At 41.8% G+C, this 20,570-nt stretch overlaps 1 protein-coding gene across 6 annotated transcripts in view; it reads left to right on the top strand.

Moving 5' to 3' along the window:
• ASZ1 (ankyrin repeat, SAM and basic leucine zipper domain containing 1) overlaps positions 1–20,570 on the top strand; it is a 52,125-nt gene that overhangs the window by 15,468 nt on the left and 16,087 nt on the right. For 2 of the 6 annotated variants that reach the window (XM_083463638.1, XM_083463640.1), the window contains exons 3-5: positions 4,062–4,161; positions 7,901–8,023; positions 9,003–9,114. In XM_083463638.1, coding sequence (XP_083319764.1) covers positions 7,945–8,023; positions 9,003–9,114 — 191 coding nt within the window. In that variant the 5' untranslated portion in view covers positions 4,062–4,161; positions 7,901–7,944. Of the gene's footprint in view, positions 1–1,424; positions 1,713–1,784; positions 1,908–3,101; positions 3,174–4,061; positions 4,162–7,900; positions 8,024–9,002; positions 9,115–20,570 lie in introns of those variants that run through there. The other 4 variants (XM_083463637.1, XM_083463635.1, XM_083463639.1 and 1 more) reach the window with 4 other exon arrangements.

The following is a 20,570-nucleotide window of genomic DNA, read 5'->3' as shown; positions in this document are numbered from 1 at the left end:
ACAGCTGAGTGGCCCCAATCCCGTTCCTATTTACATGCTTCTACCTGTGGGGTTGTCTCATTTGGGAAGGGAGGGTTTCGGCTTCCCAGCTAAGCAGCCCTGCTCCTGCTCCTACTCTTGTGCAAGCAGGAGCAGGTGCAGGACTCTCTCGGCTGGGGAAGGGGAAGCACTTTTTAACACAGCCCCCATCCTGCCACTGGCTTCTGTGAGCTGGAGGCGGGCCAGGGGGGCTCTGTAAAACTGCTTTGGGGTTTGTGTGTGTGTGTGTTTTTAAAACTTCATATAAGGACCTACTGAGTAAACATGTATAGGATTGCCATTTAAGCCACATAGAAATAAGAAGGAACTTCAGGCAATCCTAGCTAATTTTCCTGGGTCTATATACTTAAAAGTAAGTCCCACATTGTTCAGTAGCACTTTTTCATTACCTTATTTATTGGTACTTATTCATAGATATATAAAATACATACCCATGACAAAGTATATTTTTATAATATACTAAAACAACTATTTAGTCTAAAAAAGAACAAATTCAGAAAGAAGAAAAGACAAAAAAGGGAGAGACCCAAAGAAAGAGAAAGAAAAAGAAAAAAACTAAAGATAGAAAAGGATAAAAGGGCTTCCATCTCTCTGTCCTGCAGCTACATGTGATACTCATTCCTTAAAATCCAACCATTCTATTAACCAGTATTTTTTTCTATCTTCAGATCCCGATATTTCAAGCTCATTTCCACTTTCATGTGAAAAGTCTGTAAGAAACTTCCAGGCCTTAACAGTTCTACCCAAGCTTACCACACACGCTGCAATGCTAACCTTGCCTACTTGGAAGAAAGTCCCATGTAATTCAATGAGACTTACTCCCAGGTAAGAACAGTTAAAGGCTATATCCCACTGAGCCCCAATGGCACTTAATTACTTTTAGGGTTCACCCAGCAAAAAAACAAACAAACAAAAAACAGCAATACTCCAGTTACTATGAAGGATAAATCCACTAGGAGTAGATTCTAGGACAACTCATGCACGTCTTCATTTCACAGCTTGCACCGCATCAGGGCAGTAGCTCATTGCTTTTTTATATGTACAGTTTTAATTCTGTTCATGTTTCATTGTTTTTAATGGTTTATATGTTTTTCCCTCTCTATGTGTTGTGATTCTAGTTTTGTTTTTTTTATCTATAAACCGCCTTGAGTTCCATAAGGGAACAAGGTGGGGTAAAACCAAATGAAGAAGAAGAAGAATAATTTTACCACAAAAACCTGGTGCTGGGTTCTGGCCACTCCCCACCCCCGCAAAAAAACCCAAACCCCTGATGTACCACTTGAACGCCCGGGGGCGTTTAGTATTTTAATGTACTAGAATAAATTCACCATTTCAACAGGAGGCAAATCCCCCCCCCACCTCTCCTCGAAGATGGACTGCGCCAACCGTCCCTCGTGCTCTCTGGGCGTTTCAACTTTCCCGCTTTCATATGCGGTTGCTGCCCTGCGTCCCCGTCCTTCTGCGCCTGCGCGTTAGAGGGTGGCGTGGGGATTTGAAAAACAGAAACCCGCATTATTTTTTAACGGCGCGGTCGCCGTCGAGTGAGAGGAGGCGGCGGAGGAAGGATGGCTAGCGGCGCTTTCTCCTTCGCGGTGCCAGCCGGAGAAGAGAGCAGCGAGAGCGACGACGACGGCTGGGTCGTCGGGTCCGTCGAGGCGACGCCTCAGAAGCACGTAAGGAAGGCCTGGGCCTGAGGCGCTTCCAGGAGGCACAATTTCCTACTCAAAAGGCCCTTTGGGGTCGGTTCCCTTGCGTCCCTCGTACAGTCATTTTATTATATTCGGGTGTTTCGTGACCTGAAGCCCTCGAGGCAGAGCCCTTTTTTTTCTTTTTGCCCCCCTTTGTAACTCGCACAAGAGCCCTGTGAGGTAGGTTGTGTGGAGAGTTTCACAGCCGAGGGCATATATTTTGAGCGCCCAGAGTTTGCCACGGTGTTATTTGGGCGGGGGGCGGGTCACAAGCAGTTGCAATTCGGAGTACATAGGGCCAGGTGGATATTACATTTTTTTTTTAAAAAAAATGGTTTTATTGGGTTTTCAAAATATAAGTAACAGAGGCTAGAATATGGGCGTCGCCCGATAAATCCTCCAAAAGTATTAAAAAGCAATAGAAACACTTAACAAGCTGAGGTTCTGTCCCTGCCCCCTTAGCAGAGACTTCCAGGTATAGGGTGGTGGATAAATTCAATAAATATATAATAATGAAATAATAAAGCCTGCCCCGCCCCAACCAAAGTCTTTGGTTTTTTGTTTTACATATTAAAGGAAACGTCTGCAACCTTCCAAAAAAACTTATAAAATGTGACGTCCCAGGCCACCCTCCCCCCCCCAAAAAATCCTAGCTACGCCCATGGGCTACAATAGAGGAATCATAAAGCAAGAGATACAGAATACAGCTGTCGAGAAAAGTGGGTAAATGGGTGCCACAACACAATCAACAGAGTGCCCTTTATATTTCTCATTTATTTGCTTCAATTGTGTCGAGGCAATTCCATTTAATAAGCCTCCAAGGTGTAGTGTGCTGCTCTTTGAAATTTGGTGTAGAGCCAGGTGTGCTTTACAAAAGAGAAAGAAAAAAGTCATTTTTATTGGATTTACAAATTATAAGAATAGAGGAATCGTAAACCAAGAGTTCACAGATTACAGTGGTACCTCAGGTTACATACGCTTCAGGTTACAGACTCCGCTAACGCAGAAATAGTGCTTCAGGTTAAGAACTTTGCTTCAGGATAAGAACAGAAATCTGGCTCCGGCGGCACAGCAGCAGGAGGCCCCATTAGCTAAAGTGGTTCTTCAGGTTAAGAACAGTTTCAGGTTAAGAATGGACCTCCGGAACGAATTAAGTACTTAACCTGAGGTAGCACTGTATAGTACAGTGGTATCTCTGGATGCGAACGGGATCTGTTCTGGAGCCCCGTTTGCATCCTGAAGCAAATGCCACCCGCGCATGCGTGATTAGCCAATTCTGCACATGCACGTGGCGTCATTTTGAGCATATGTGCGAGCGTTCCATTACTTCTGGGTCGCCACAGAGCGCAACCCGAAAACGTTCAACCTGAAGCAACTTCAACTCGAGGTATGACTGTACAGTTAGCAAGAAAAGTCGGAAGGGATGCTGTGACACAATTCAACAGGGTGGGTGCACTTTAAATTTTTCACATTTATTTGCTTCTGATGTGTCATGTAATTCCATTTAATAAGCCTCCAAGGTGGACTGTGAGAATAAAATGGTAGTAGTGGGGTAAAGGTACCCCTGCCCATACGGGCCAGTCGTGTCCGACTCTAGGGTTGTGCGCCCATCTCACTTAAGAGGCCGGGGGCCAGCGCTGTCTGGAGACACTTCCGGGTCGCGTGGCCAGCGTGACGAAGCTGCTCTGGCGAGCCAGCACCAGCGCAGCACACAGATACGCCGTTTACCTTCCCGCTATAAAGCGGTATCTATTTATCTACTTGCACCCGGGGGTGCTTTCGAACTGCTAGGTGGGCAGGAGCTGGGACCGAAAGATGGGAGCTCACCCCGCCGTGGGGATTCGAACTGCCGACCATACAATCGGCAAGTCCTAGGCACTGAGGTTTTACCCACAGCGCCACCCACGTCCCTCTGTAGTGGGGAGAATGTATTATATTGTAAACGGCCCTGTTATCCTCAGATGAAGGGCAGTACAGTCATACCTCAGGTTACAGCCACTTCAGGTTGCATTTTTTCGGGATATGCACCTGCCAAAACCCGGAAGTACTGGAACGGGTTACTTCCGGGTTTCAGCAGTCGCGCATGCGCAGAGGTGCCAAATTGCACTTTGTGCATGCGCAGACACTCCACTGTGGGTTGCGAACGCTGCGGGTTGCGAACGTGCATCCCGCACTGATCATGTTCACAACCCGAGCATCCACTATATAGAAATTTAATAAATATTGTGTGCAGCCTTGAACTTGTTGTAGGGAGAACTTTGGAAAAAAAGGTTGAATATAAGTGTAAAATAACTAAATATTTAATCACTAAACCAATGTAATTTTCCTGTTTAGCAACTGGATGACATATTGCAGTCAAATGACAAAGATGAAGCATTGAAGAAAGCATTGCTGGCTGGAAACTTGCTTGCTATTGAAGAGCTTTTAAATTCAGGTAAGATTAATGGATTGTCTGTTTTAATTTGATGTGTGTATATAAAATAGATTTTGAAAGGTTTTCTGATAAGTTGTTTTTACTATAAGGTAAATCTTTATTCTTCACATAGGCACGTAGAGGAATCTTATGAGCTCCTTTGAGTAAATGTAAGGTCTTGCAAATGTGCACTGGAGTTGCTCGCCTTTCTTTTAACCAAGAGCAATTCCTCTTGAGTTCTACTGCTTCTCATAGTCTCTTGACTTTTATTGGTAGCCTGTTGGCCATCATGGCAGGCTGCTGTCAAAAGCAGGAATGTGGAAACTTTTCACTGCACTTGTAGCTCACCTGATGTTTTATGGATTGGAACTAGAACAAATTTATTGACCAATGGCTGAAAGTTATTGGATTTGCTGTTTACATGTTGAAGGTTCCAGCTATGTTCATAATACAGCACTTTAGAAAATACTTTGAAAGCAAATGATTTGAAAAATCTAGACTTAGCTATTTAATTAACAGAGATTTTGAAATATGAAGTCCAGATATTATAGTGGGAATGGAAGCTGTAAAATGGGTGGAGAACCTCTAGCCTTAAGCTCACCAGGCCTCTTTATTTGAGCCATGAGGCCATTTTGGTCAAGCTATGCCCACCTGTCCATTATATATGATGTCAGGTGTGGAGCAGGTAAAGATTTGATTAAAGGTGGTTTGGAGGCACCTGGCAATCATTTGCAAAGCATTCCACAAGGCCTGCCTATTGGCTGACAGTTGGCACTTCTTCTGCACAGTTTGGTTTCAAATTGTGCAGGCAGAAAAGGGCCACCTGGCATCACTGATGTCTGGTGATTAGCAGGTGGGCAATTCCACTCATCAATTCTGGCCCACATGTGTGGAATTGAATGCTCTGTCCCGTTGACAGATTCAGTTCCCCACTCCTGCCACAAAAAATAATTTGGAGCTATCAGGTTAAAATAACCTGACTTCAGGAAATACTTTAAAAAAAAGTCATTGAACGTGTTTCAAGTGCTGAGTGCTTTGCCTATGTGCCATGGGCACGCACATTAGTAAGCTACAGGTGGCAATGGATTTCCATTATGTGTGGTGAAATAGACATACATACTTATTGATCTAGTAGGGTACATGCAGTTTTCTGCATAAATGTGATAGTCATTGTGATAGCCAAGTGGTGTTCCATCTCTGGGACACTACTTTATAAAAACTAGAATTATGAGAAACTGTAGTAAAGATGGTTAGATAGATTTATAGAATTTCCAAAAATGTTATTACTGCTACTCATATATTTAAATACATTTTCAAAATGTAGTCAGTTTCTTGCTTTCTCTTTATCTCCTCCTCTGTCTTTAATAGGCTGCAGTCTATGCTTGCTTATTTGGGACTTATTTCTGAATAGATATGCATAGAACTGGACTGTAAAAGTATCAAGTACTGATTTTACCAAGTTACTCGGTTTTTTAAGAAAAAGCCCCACAAAAATTTAAAAAATACTGGGGCATGATTGCTGTTGATATGGCAATGTGAGTTTTCTTTATTGTGAATCAAGATGACATTGTAGAAATTAACACACCAGCAAATGCTGAGAAGTCTTTGTAATTCTGAATTGCTAATGTCTGAATCCAGTAATTCTGGGGTATTGCAACATAAGTTAGGAATGATGTATTAACCTGTTATCATACTTCTTCCCAAGTGTCAAAAATGTTGAAATATTCTAAGATAAGAGTTTTTTCATGGAACTTTATCTTAATCTCCTAAGGTATTACTTCACCTTTTCAACTTGAGGGCTTTCTATCCATAAAAATAGCAGCTTTCCTGTAAGTAATGACTTCTCAGCCAATAAATACTCTTAGTCCAATAAGAGAAGATAAAGTGATTACGTAACTTTCTCCTCTTCTATGCTGACTTCAAGCTTTATTTGTGGACCATTTTCTTCATAGCGTCAAAGCCTAGCTAGTCAAACAAAAGATTTTGGAACATGACTATTATTTCTACTAGCTTGTAGAAATAACATGAAGAGAGCAAAGGTTCTCAAGGAGCTCAGCAACTTTCTAGTGATTGTCCAAATGATTGTGAAATATGAGTGCATATGACTATGTGCAAGTGGCCTAGGGCACTAGTCCTCAACTAGTGGGTCAAGACCCAGTACTGGGCCTTAGCCTGACCTAATGTGAATCACAGAAGCAGCACTACCACCAAACAAATCCCCAAATGCACATTGGGTTACAGGTGGGTCTCTGGTCTGAAAAAGCTGAAGTTCTTCAGCTGTTGGTCCTCAGATGTTGTCAAAGAACAATGCCCATTATTCCCAACTGGCTGAGCAACAATGGTCAGGGTTGATGGGAATTGTAGTCTAACAACATCTGGGGACCAAAGGTTGAAGAAAGCTGGTTTAGAATCACCTTGTATATCAAACTAGAAAAGTTGCTTCCATGATTTATCTGTCTTATCTATCTATCTATCTATCTATCTGTCTATCTAATTGTGTTCTACTAAGCTGGCCGATGGATGAGGGACAAAAGAGTTTTGCCTCTGCTGGTCTGCTTCATTTCTGTGCTAGCCATGGAGGTGGGCATATTGCTTCTTGCATGGTCATCCTGGAAACCAGGGAGGTTTGATGAGGAGAGACAGGGTCTGTCACCTGCTGCCCCTTGTGCTCACCTTCATGGAATTAGAATAGAGATACAAGGATGATCCAGAGAAAATAGCTATAGATCTCTGTACCTAAACCCCTTAGTAAAAGTGATTTAAAGATTATTTTTTGTTAAGTTTTATGTGGAGGATTCCACGTGGCTAAAATGTTATTTTTGCTGGTTCCTGCAGGTAATTAGTATTTAACATTTATAAAGTATCTGTAATTTTCTAAGTGATTATAAATGAGTAAATAAAAAATAAGAGAGTGTCTGCTTCCACAGTCACAGTGTAAATGCACAATGCAAAAAGGAATGGATGGAAGAAAGCTAGCATTGGAGCAGGTTCTTCTACATTAGCTGATTGGTGCGGCCAGAGTGATCTCCCCCTTACCATGCTGATCTTCGTAGGAGACAGGATGTGCTGCCCAGATCACCTGGCTGGTGGTAGAATCCAGACAATGTCTCAAATTCTATTGTGCCAGGCAATGTAATCTGATGAGTTGAATTTTAATAACACCTTGAGAGATCTAGAATACCAAGTGCTGCCAGTGATATAAAAATGTGATTTTGTTTTCATACTTGCAGTAGCGGAGATGGGTAAGGTCAGATCCTGGGGGCACTCTCACCTGAGCTTTTGTCAGGTGTTCTTGCTGCTATTGCTCTGGGCAAAGGGTATTGTTCTGAGACAGTGGAGTAGATAATGATGCATAACAGGGGTGGGGAACCTGTAGCCCTCCAGTTGTTGTTCTCCAGGTCCCACCAACCCTAGCCAGCATTGCTAGTGGTCAGGGTTGAAGAGAGTTGTAGTCCAGCAAAATGTGAGAGAGGGCACAGGTTCTAATACATAAAGTCTTTTCCCCAGCCTTCTTGATAATAGTATTAGGAAAGGCAAAATATTGGGGCCAGATATTCTTCAGAGTACTTTCCCTGCTCCAACAGGTATTTCAACCACCTCTACTGCTATTGATCTCTGCATCTAAAGACTGCATACTGAATGGCTAGATAACTTTTGCCGAGCTCTGGAATTTGTATCTAAAGTCTCTGAAGAGAGTAGTACAATGTATGAGTCTGTTTTATTAACTGTGTATACTCTTGCATATGTAAAATCATTGCAGGTGTAAGTGTGGATTCTACTTTTAAGTTTGGATGGACTCCTCTGATGTATGCTGCAAGTGTCTCAAATGTGGAACTCATGCAAATCCTTCTGAACAGAGGTTCAAATGCAAGCTTTGATAAGGGTAAGCCTTAGTAAATCAGCTATTCTTATAAGCATTTGTTTTAGGACTTCAGGTATGCAGGTGGAAATCCAGCAGGAGTGTGGGGGCTATCCAGTGTATTGTACAGAATGTTACATGTATGACTATCTGTTTGCCGGACAGAAACTCTGGGTGTGTGCTCGGTACAATGAGCGCCTCATTTTTTGTTCTTTTGAGGCCAAAGGCAGAGAGGTTGGTGGGTGAGGCCTTCAGAGACATGATAGTGATATCCCACTCCCAGGGTTGACACTTCCTCCACTGTCATGGTGAATGAGACTGGAAACCCAGTCAGATGAGTGGGGTACAAATAATAAAATTGTATTATATTTCAGGGAAGGAGGGAATCTAGTTCCAATATGGGATGTGGGTGAAAAAGTTTGATTGCCCAAATGGGGAAGGGGCAGAAGTAGGCATTGAAAATGACAGCAGTTCAAGGAGTCTGGAGTGCTGTAACTTAAAAACACGTATATCAGAAATATTTGGAAAATTTCATTTCATTAGGAAGGGGTGTTGAAAAACCAGCCAAAGCTGGAAAGAGGCACCTCTCGACACTGATACTACCTGCTTATCTAACAAGTGCCATATAATGGAGTACCCTCTAAGCTATAAATCTGATTTTATCCAAAACTGGTTGTAAACACAAGGACAAAAAACTATATGGAGTATTGTTCAGGTACAATAAAAGAACATAGTTTTAAATAAGTATTAAATCTATCAACCTGTAGTTGAGTTTAAATATGCATTTAAAGTTCACACTTTAAATTTCAAATTGAGACCAGTAGGAAATTTCCCTTGAACAAATTTAATGTTATGAATTCTCCATTTCAAATTAAATGCAGTTGGTGCTTTCTGTGTATTGTGCTTGTAACGAGCATTGGTCTTTGCACACTTATTTTTTACGATGTCTGCTTATTGTGTTTTATTATAGGAATCATTGGTTATTTGTATAATTTTCATTTAGATCAATATACAGTATTGATGGCTGCATGTACAGCACATACTTCAGAAGAGCAGATTTTAAAGTGTGTAGAACTGCTTCTCTCAAGAAATGCTAACCCTAATGCTGCTTGTAGGTAAGCAAACAACATTGTCTCCAAAATTCTGACTTAGTCATTTTTAATTGAACTTGTTCTGTCGTGTGTACTACCAATAGATAACTTTTGAGTAAGTCTTTGGCCTTCGCACTCTGATATGTACTACCAATGTTTCTGTTTGTTGACAGTGCCTTATGTGGGTACTGTTTTCTCCTCTTCTGAAGTAGCCCTCCAAATGGTTTTGTAATATTTGTTAACCATTTGCATTGAGAAACTCGAGAAAAGATTTGAACTTACTTCGTTGTATTGGCTAAACTTTGCTGTTGATCCAGTAAGCAAACTAATTTTTCAGCATGCAGCGTTTTGCTGCAGAAGAACAGGTTTGATTGAGGACTAGAAGCTCAATGCATTTTGAATGTTACATCCGCTTACAATGTTCGTTGTGTGGAAGATACTTCTTTCAGAGCTGCTGCTTTCTAGTTTCTTAAATACTATAAAAATACTATCTTATTAAATTTTCCACTCCTCTTGAAAAGTAAACTATTTTCCTAAGCTAAATAGCTATAACATTGGCAGTGACAATATCTTAGACCTGAAGAGTGAACATTTTCTGTAACTGTTCCATTAAAGCAGAAATAGCCCTCCAGGTGTTGTTGCACCAAAACTCCCCTCATCCTTGACCGCTGGACATTCTGGCTGATGGGGATTGGAGTCCAGCAACATCTGGAGAGCCACCCCTGTTTTAAAGTCTTCCATGACTCACCACTGTATTTTAAAAAGAATCTTACTATATTAATTTCCACTAGTTTTCAGCCATCTTGGAGACTGTTGTCAGGCAAGATATAAATATTAGCGTATTTGTTTGCTATGGAAATCTCCTATCTGTTCAGAGCTTATCTCTTGCTGGACACAACCAATTCGCTAGAAAGTCCACTAACATTACGAGACTTCAGAATTGCACTAACCTTCCTGCCCACATGTACACATATACTGTCATTTGCAGTGAATCAGAAGTGAGGAAGTTGGAGAGACAATTTGTTCACTTCCAATTTATAAATCTTTCCCTGCTTGCTTTCATGACGGTGATATCTCCTTATCACAGCTTACCAGGCAATTGACCAGTTCCTGGTGTTGACAAGCCCTCATTCACACTGACCCACATTGGTACAATGGTACCTTGGGTTACAAACGCTTCAGGTTACAGACTCCTCTAACCTGGAAGTAGTATCTTAGGTTAATAACTTCAGGATGAGAACAGAAATCGTGGTGCAGTGGGAGGCCCCATTAGCTAAAGTGGTATCTCAGTTTAAGAACAGTTTCAGGTTAAGAACGGACCTCTGGAATGAATTAAGTTCTTAACCAGAGGTACCACTGTAGTTGATTATCTGTAACTGTATTATTATCTACCCACTGCTGAGAACTTTACACAATCAGAAATCCAGGGGAGCAAGGGAATGGTAAAATTCTTTCTACTGTGGATGGACAGTACAGGTGACCATGTGGTTATGTGCTTACTGTAGTAAACAATTACCTTTCGTTAAGTGCTCTTTGTTCGCCCCAATCCCACAAACCACAGAGGCTTATTCTGTTGGCTGTTCAGTGGCTTCTGTGCAGAGAGAGATTTCCTTTGGGAAAAAGTACCCCAGCCCACTGAGACCTTTGATGCCCACCCCTCACCACCTGGACTCCACACAATACTCATTGAACATATTTCCCAAATATTAGCATTGCCAGACCTCCAAGAGCTCCTTTTTGTTGCTGGTAAGATTCTCTGTAAACAGTAGGTTTGGTAACCGATCATGGACGGTTTGGGTATCGAGGCCTAACTTGCCTTCCCTCCGTTGTTGTCTCCTCTTTGAACTTGAGGAGCATGCACTCAGAGTCTCTGTCTTCATTTTCCCCTGAAAGAGCCTCAAGTAGTGGCTGTTTTACTTAGGGCATCTTTGGCATTGTAGATACTTTATTGGTCCAAATATAAGCCACACTTTCCCCCCCAAATTCTGACCATGAAAAGTTAAAGTGCGACTTAAATTCATGACCTGACAAAAATGGGCTTTTATGATATCGCTCCTGTCTCGTCCATAGCTCCCCCAGCCTCCCCCAAAGCTGGTTAGGAAAGAACGTGGGGGAGGGGGAAGACCGCCGGCACCGTGGCACGGTTTCCCCTCAGCCCATGATGCTGCCAGGAATGCGGGGAAGCAGCCCCTGCCCACAGCTTCCCCGCCCTTCCCCCTCCGGCCGGGAAAGGGAGGAAGCAGGGAAGGGGGAAGGCTCCCCCCCCTGCCCAGTATGCAGCCAGGAGCACAAGACAAACACACTAGGAGCATGGGAAAGCGGCGCTTGCCCCGCGCATAGTCCTCCGTCCTCTCCCCCAAGGCTAGGAAGGAGGAAGCCATCAGCAACGCAGCGCCCGCCCGCCCAGAATGCAGCCGGGGGTGCGGGAAAACTGCCAGGAGTGTGGGGAAGCAGCGCCCACCCAGCATGCAGTCCCTAGTCCTCTCTCCCCAGGTTGGGAAGGGGGAAAACCACCAGCAACGCTGTGTGGCTCCCCCTGCCCAGCATGCAGCCAGGAGCATGGCAAGCGGCACCAGGAGCGTGGTGAAGCGGTGCCCGTCCTACCCGAGGGACATACTACGGGTCCTCTTTACTTTAGTACCCGTAGGATTTTCTTCTACATTTGCCATTTACCGATGTGATTGCCTGTGAAATTTTAAGGGAGCGCCTTCGGGTATTTTTTTCTCCCCCCTCCCCCTTGAATTTTAAAGCTGCGGCTTATTTGCGGGTGCGGCTTATATTTGGGCCAATATGGTAGCTGTTGTCTGGCCTTAGCACCATTTCTCATTGCTCAGGTGCACCATCCAAGATGCATCTGGAGAGCCCCAAAGTGTGCTCCACCCTTTCCAGCTTCACTCCCATGACCAGAAAATAGGCATTGTTCGGTCCCTGCTCCTGCCAACCTAGCAGTACTCTGTATTTTCAGTGCAAATTTCAAGTAAATGGGTAATGGGGACCATGTATGGCTTTTTGTTGTTGTTGATAGCTTGGTTAATGTTTGAGATTTTTATCTAGTTACTTAACACATTAAAATTTAACAGAATATATTTATTGTTGCTGATAGTATCATGCCAGCTCTACTGTGTTATTTCAGTGGCCTTGGTTTTATTATATGATAGTTAACTTCACATCTAACTACATCTATATAGCCTGGGAAAAGTGTTGCATTTATCTTTTAGGTAATAAATCCTACTATCAATGACACCAAAGCAGAAATACAGAACAGTTATCATAGTATACGTCTTTAATCTGCTCCCTAGAAGAAAAATATCAGCCATAAGTTTGAAGGGTTTAAACAATACTACATGTATTTAATCTTGTTACCTTTTTAGAGTTCCTTATTCATGATATGTAACCTCTGGAATCAATACATAAATTCTTAAATCCATTCGATGTACATAAATGTCATGTGGGAGAGAATTCTAACGTGTTCTCCCTCCCTATTGAACTTGAGTCAACCCATATTACTCAAGAGTCAACCCCCCTTTTAGAGGGTGACTAATTGCAGAATTAGTCCCCACCTGGCAAATAGAAGGGGAAGAAATTGAGGCAGTGAGAGATTTTACTTTCTTGGGCTCCATGATCACTGCAGATGGTGACAGCAGTCACGAAATTAAAAGACGCCTGCTTCTTGGGAGAAAAGCAGTGACAAACCTAGACAGCATCTTAAAAAGCAGAGACATATAGCCTGGGAAAAGTGCATATACCTTGCCGACAAAGATCCGTATAGTTAAAGCTATGGTTTTCCCAGTAGTGATGTATGGAAGTGAGAGCTGGACCATAAAGAAGGCTGATCGCCAAAGAAGTGATGCTTTTGAATTCTGGTGCTGGAGGAGACTCTTGAGAGTCCCATGGACTGCAAGAAGATCAAACCTATCCATTCTTAATGAAATCAGTCCTGAGTGCTCACTGGAAGGACAGATCCTGAAGCTGAGGCTCCAATACTTTGACCACCCCATGAGAAGAGAAGATTCCCTGGAAAAGACCCTGATGTTGGGAAAGATGGAGGGCACAAGGAGAAGGGGACGACAGAGGACAAGATGGTTGGACAGTGTTCTTGAAGCTATGAACATGAGTTTGACCAAGTTGCGGGAGGCAGTGGAGGACAGGAGTGCCTGTCGTGCTCTGGTCCATGGGGTCACAAAGAGTCGGACACGACTAAACGACTAAACAACAACAAATTGCAAAATTAAAATGCTTTGCAGACAGATTCTGCAAGGATCCTCACTGCCTAATGCCACACCCTGATTGGGCCCCCAATATTGTTTCCTTAATGCTTAACTTAGATGCTCATCAGACTCTCAGCCTTCATAAAGCTACATTACAGCACCTGATAGGAGCCCTCCTCTATACAGTATAGTACTTTGAGTCAGAATGAGTTCATAGAGAACGGGCAGAGCACAGCACATATCTGAGTGGCAGTACTATAAAACAATGGCTATTGATATCAATGAAACTTGGTACATTATTTGCAGGGATCTCTTGTGCCATCTTAGTTCTTTTGAGTTCGCAAAGGAAACATTTCTTTTTGTGTAGTTTCCATTGCTTTATTGATAATGCTGAACTCTTTTATCACTGGAGCTGAGCCAATAACACTTAACTGTTGGAACCTTTGGGCTTAGTGTTAATCCTCTTCGGTTATAGGTTACAAGTTCTCCAAAAAGGGAGCTCCCTTTCTTCTTCGCTTTCAGATTGTGCATCTACTTCACATGCAAAAGCAATTCAAAGGGAAAAGGGAGACAGACAGACAGACAAACTACAAAGTATGTGGTATAGTGATATTTGGCTTGTTGTCTTGATTGAGCCTAAAAGAAATTATTGTGTGTTTGTTCGCAGTTAAGTGTCAATTAAATATTTTCCTTTAAATTGCTTCTTTGTAACTTTGAAAGCTGTTCTACTGCATAGTTATTTTTCACCTTTCTTGAACATACAGTAAATGGGGTCTGCACTGAGAGACATCCCAGGCATAATACGTGATGACTTCAAAGTTGAAAAGAAGAGGTTTCTTGTTTTTGTCAACCTGTAAATCATCTGTGATGTGAGATAAATTTTACCTAGCAGTAAAACATTTATCATAGATGTGTAAATTCTATTGTAATAACAATAGACACTTAATACATTACCTTCATTCCTGAAGACCCCTAATCAATCCATGAATAGCTACCTAAATTTGAGATTGAAATCTTGTCGCTCATAACTTTTTTTCTTACTTTTTAAGATCAGTGACCCAGTTAGTATGTAAAAATAAGCCAAACCACGGCTAAGTATGAACACACAAGTGTGCAGGTTCTCACAACAAAAAGTGTGACCGCTTCATTCCTCCCCTAGTCTTGCTTCTGGCACGCTACCCAGAGCTAAGCCATGGATTGGTGTATTGCTACATATGAACCCAGACAAACCGCAATCAACAAGCCAAGAACAAAATAGTTCATGATTTGTCTGGAGCAAGAAAATCACAAACCCTGGTTCAGATGTAATGCTGAAGCCAAACCATGTGTATGTCAATTTGCAAGTCACCCAGGAAACTCATTAAAATTCAAACAAAACAGGGAAGTCAGTGGAACCTACTCACAAACTAAACTTAAGTTGGATTGTCTTTAAAAGGAGGCCCATGAAATTTTTGAGTAGACTTGAATGGGACCTCCCTGCTCCATTTGGTTTTTGTGTCTTTCAGGTGAAGTGCAAACTTACTTACTACAAACTTCCATTTGTAATAGTTACCTGGTTGCCAGACTGAAAAGTCCTGTAGTAATCTACTAAATTACTTAGCTTCAGGAATACATTTTAGAAATCGTCCCAAATGTGAAAAATGAAAAGTTGCAGAACATTCTGCAAAATTTGCTACCATACTTGTCTAGCATCTGTTGCCATCTTGTGGTGGAACTGTTAACTCTACAGAATGAAAATATTCTGAGGGTAAAAAAATGCACCCCTCCCCAGTGCTTGACCTAAATCTGCTTGCCTTTGGAGGCTATTGTCCTTTACCAACGTTCAGTGGATACATGGATGGTTGTGTTCCATCTTTCTTGATATTCTAGTTAATATTTGAAAGCTCATAGTTTGCATTGATTTTCTTTGTACATAGTTCCTTTGAGTTGCTTCAAGGTTCTCTTCCTTTGACTATGGTACCAACAAGTGATACAATGCCTTATCAGATGACGTTTTATACTATCTTCGAGTAGACTAGTATTACATCCCACTGTTGGGATGGTGAGTCATTCCTATGCGTAACAGTTCCTATTGTTTATTGTTCAGCTTCATTTTATTGTTAGTAGCTGACGTCTCAAGTATATTGCAGCAGCTTAAAAGGCTTACTAAGAGCATAAAACCTGCTGGATGAGACTAAAGGTTTTATCAGTACATAACATCCTGTTTTCTTTAGTGGTTAGCCACATTAGCCATATTTATGGGAAACCTATTTTTCATGACTTGGCTAATCTTATTTTAAAGCAATATAACCCTGTTTCCCTCTACATCATATGGCAGTGAATTCCATAAGGTGATTATATGCTTGCATGAAAAAGTACTTTGTATTCTGAATGTACAAATCTGCCTTAGACTAAGTCAGACTACTCACTCTCCCACCTAGCTCTGTATTTACTAATGTACAGGCACCTTCCCATTTGTGCACTGTCGACATATGTGCGGCCTCTGACATGTGCATCATTTTTGACAAAGAAAAACATAAGCAATACCACACCTTGTATGCCAAATCCATAATGAGAAAGGTTTCACATAATATAGTACAGCTGATCGTTTGAAGCCAACATAAGACCACAAATGTGTTGGTACTCCAGAATCAAATAGGGATCATTTTGGGTTGAGATCATGCCACAGCATTATTGGAATTGTTGATATATAAAAAAAGATCATCAATACCAACTTGGTGGCTACCTATGGGGTTACTGCAGAGACAAAAGATCAAGGAAAAACTACAGTCTGAAAATTATTGTTTGTTTAATACAAATGCCACTCCGGAGGGCATTGTAGGAAGGAAGCTGTCATTTAAAACATCAATGTTGTTTAGTCGTTTAGTCGTGTCTGACTCTTCATGACCCCATGGACCAGAGCACGCCAGGCACTTCTGTCTTCCACTGCCTCCCGCAGCTTGGTCAAACTCATGCTGGAAGCTTCGCGAACACTATCCAACCATCTCGTCCTCTGTCGTCCCCTTCTCCTTGTGCCTTCCCAGCATCAGGGTCTTTTCCAGGGAGTCTTCTCTTCTCATGGGGTGGCCAAAGTATTAGAGCCTCAGCTTCAGGATCTGTCCTTCCAGTGGGCACTCAGGGCTGATTTCCTTAAGAATGGATAGGTTTGATCTTCTTGCAGTCCATGGGACTCTCAAGAGTCTCCTCCAGCACCGTAATTCAAAAGCATCAATTCTTTGGCGATCAGCCTTCTTTATGGTCCAGCTCTCACTTCCATACATCAATTCCAAAACATCAATAGGGGTGAGGTAAAACAAAACAATCAGGAAGTGGTCGTGTTGGATTGATAACCTAAAAACGTAAGAAGCCCACAAGTGTATAAAGATCTGTTGCGTAAGTAGGTACCAAGCATTAGATTTAGAATAAATCTGCACTGCTATGTCCTGAACAAGTAGAGTGTATCATGAGTTTGGAAATAAGTTTTCTAGGCTTATGGCTAGAAAAGCGAGCATAATCAAGTGGCTAGAATAGTAGATGACAAAGGTGGGATTCATTATGACTCAAATCTCCAATGACAGCTCCTTTGTCTCCATCCTACATTGTTTCATGTTTCAGACTTCATGATAGATCATTAAATCACAATGTTTAGCTGGTGATATATCACGATGCTGAGAACCAGATATCACCCAGTCCTAGAGTTGGTGCAATGCTTTCCTGCTTTCCTAAGGTAAATAATATTGGGGAAGTGACATTAATATTGAGACTTGTTTTGTACTTCGGGAAACTGGTGGTGACTGGAGTGGATTAGGGATGGGGTACTGGATCTAGCTGTTCGCCCATGGTCAGCAGGTCATTTTGACAAGTGAGTTGAAACGTATGTCCCCTTTTTTTCCTTTGTAGCTATCTAGGTGATTCACTTTTCCTTTGTAATTAGAAAGGAAGCTCCAAGCCCAGCCAAGTGGTTACTGTTGATCAGTACTGATGTCAGGGTCTAGTTTTGCAGGGATTGGCTGTACTGCTGAGTTCTCCAGTGACCTTGGTTAGCGCCTATTAGGTGACAGGCAGTACCTTCAAGCCCCATATTCTGCTGAACTTGGCTATGCTACAGAATCCCCTGGGGAACTGATACCAACAGATTGGTGGTGACAGCAAGCCTCTCTTGCCAGTGCACAATCCAAAATACACCTTAAGGCTCTTAATTATACCTTAGCAGTGATGCGTCTCGCATAGGCCATCAGGTGTGGGGCATGTGGGAAAAGTTTTGGGGAAACAACCTTGTGGACGAAATCGGGAGCTTCTCTGGACCTGATTTGGCCTACAAACCGAAGGTACACCATACTTGGGCTAGACAATTTTCAAGTGCCTTGTAGTATGTGCGGTGATGTGGATTTTGTGGAGATTTTTGAACTGGAAAATTTTGCAGAACATTTTCTTGCACAGTGTTCTTAAATTGCTCTGGAGAGTCATCTAATTTATCGTATTCATCTTCCTTCTGTTTAGTTAACAAAGATAAAATTTTGAAATGGCCAAACTTTCATAATGCATCATTTGAAATGACAACCCATGCATTCATTGTTAATGAACTTAGGAAATGGCTATTTCCTCAAAGCATTTGTGTATTTCAAATGTACTTGAGGGTACATTTGATCCAGCCAAGATCCAAACTTACATTGGTGTAATCCTATTTATTTTTAACAATGAGATGATATCATTGTAACTGATGAGGGGTCATTTTGGATTCTTACGACAAATGCTATGGTTCAACTATTTGCTCTTCTGTGGATAAGCGTTTTCTTTTTCTGTGGTACATGTTTTGATAAATCAAGAATAGGATTGTGACCTTTTCCCTATTTTCTCTTATAAATGTTACCTGGGAATGAAGACTTGAGCAAGTCCATTTGATAGCATTTTTGAAAGAAGTGCAGCCTTTTATCATGTGTTTTTATGGGTCCCTCTAGTGGTTTGTAAGATGGTTAACAAGCCATGCTATGTTTTTTTATATGTAATTCCATGAAAATGTTAATATACAGACCCATTTTTCATTGTCATATATAATTAACCTATACTATATTATTTTAAATATAATTTCCCCATAGTTTCATTATCTGCCAACAGTCTTCCAAAATAGCATTCTACACACAAGAAAACCAAACAAAAGCATGGCACACAATATGACTCAGAATTTCTCTTAATTCCCCCCCCCCCAAAGTTCAATTAAAGACCTTTCCAAGAAAATAGACAATAGGTTAATGACCTTTATTGTATTGATAGTTGACAAGAAATTTTACGTTAGGAATAAAAGCAGATGAGCTTAGGATAATAAAACTCAAATGTGTTACATTGGTCACAAAAACACACACTCCCCCTCCCCACATAAATGAAAAGAAAAACTCTATATGTTTTAAGTTTATTCTCCTTTTTGATGATCTTAACATTAAGAAAACGTGATTATATGTTACTTTAAATGTATTTTGCATGCAACATTTATTGTGATCATTGTAACACTGCAATGTGCAACTTGCATAATATCAGCAGATGTGGGGCGGGGATTGATTGTTTAGCACTGGGTCCCTGTATTGTTCAGTGCTTCAAAGGCTCCTGACAACCAGCTGGTTGTTGTGTGCTTTTGTAGCTGCACAAAACAGTTTTGGTCAAGCCCTGCTATTACTTGCATGATATCAGGTGTTGAGTGGGTAACCCTGGCTTCATAGGACAAATGTGGATGCCTGGCAGGCCAAGATTGGCCCATGGGCTAGAGCAGTGATGGTGAACCTTTTAGAGACAGAGTGCCTACACTGCAACCCCAAACCCACTTTTTTATCGCAAAGTGCCAGCACGGCAATTTAACCTGTATATCTCATTTTTTTTCTGCGTGTTTCATGTTTCTTCTTTATGACTGCTGTTGTAATAAATAATCATTCGTAAAAGTTATTGCATTACATTTTTCATTAAATTATCTTTCCATTGATAAATAATTTTATGGTATAACTGCTTCTTTTTTTAAAAAAAAAAGTTTAGGGGTATTCTCATTTTGACTCAAGAAAATCACCGGGGCAGGGGGGCAGAAATACAGTTCAAATTGGGAAAAATAAATACAGTTAATTTCTTCTGTTAAATTCACAAAACGTTTAGGAGTATGCGTACCCCTGCATCCCCACAGAAAAAAAAGCACTGGTATTACTCCAAAACAAAGCGGTGTTAGGAGCTATCAAACCTCGGAAATACGTTTTTTCCAGAAGGTTCCACAATTCTGGCCATTGGTGTACACTGGCGGGTTGTACTAAGAGCCACTCTCCCAATTTTTAATATGAGATAATAATGATTGCGTGTGCACATACAAATACAGTGGTACCTCTGGATGTGAACGGGATCCGTTCTGGAGCCCCGTTTGCATCCTGAGCAGAGTGCAACCCACGTGCGCAGGTCGCGATGCGCTACTTCTGCACATGCACATGACGTCATTTTGAGCGTCTGCGCATGTGCGAGTGGCGAAACCCAGAAGTAACCCGTCCCATTACTTCCGGGTCGCCGCAGAACGCAACCTGAAAATGCTCAACTTGAAACTACCTTAACCCGAGGTATGACTGTAAATATAAATAAATAAATAAACCTAGCCAGATGGACGGGGTATAAATAATAATAATAATAATAATAATAATAATAATAATAATAATAATAATACTATTATTATTATTACCCGTTTCTTTGGCTGCTGTTTGATCTCAGCCTCCGCAGAATGAATTTCTCTGTTGGCTTCCACGGGAAAGCCCAGCGAACATGTAAACCCAGCAGCCCTTTCTTAGGTTGCTGTCTTTATATGATTACTGACCTGGGAGTTAAACCCTGCTGGACTCAAAGCAGCTTACTCCTGACTAGGAAAAACAGACTGGCAGGAGGCCCTGGCGTATCAAAAGTCAATGCCTGCTCAGCCCCTCACTCGCTTGCTTGCCAGGCCCTGGTGCTGCAGGTTTTGTATGATGCAAGAGCCCTCCTCTCCTCCTCCCCCACCCCTGGCACAGAAACTACAGCCCTGCTGGGGCGACAGCACGAGTGCCCACAGAGAGGGCTCTGAGTGCCCTCTCTGGCACACGTGCCATAGCTTCGCCAGCACTGAGCTAGAGGTTTCCCTCCCTTACTCTAGAGTCGTGGTTCCTAACAGGGGGCACATGCCCCACAGGGGGCAATTTGATTTTTAAGGGGAGCAATTCGAGAATGAAATGACTTTTTGGACTTCCTCCATGTGAATAGGAGTTTGCTTTTTGAATAATAAGAATTATACGTCATCAGGATTTT

Source organism: Podarcis liolepis (genome assembly GCF_965112155.1).
Source record: "Podarcis liolepis genome assembly, chromosome: 10".
NCBI classification, from domain to species: Eukaryota; Metazoa; Chordata; class Lepidosauria; order Squamata; family Lacertidae; genus Podarcis; species Podarcis liolepis.
This window is presented reverse-complemented; position numbering and strand designations above follow the sequence as displayed.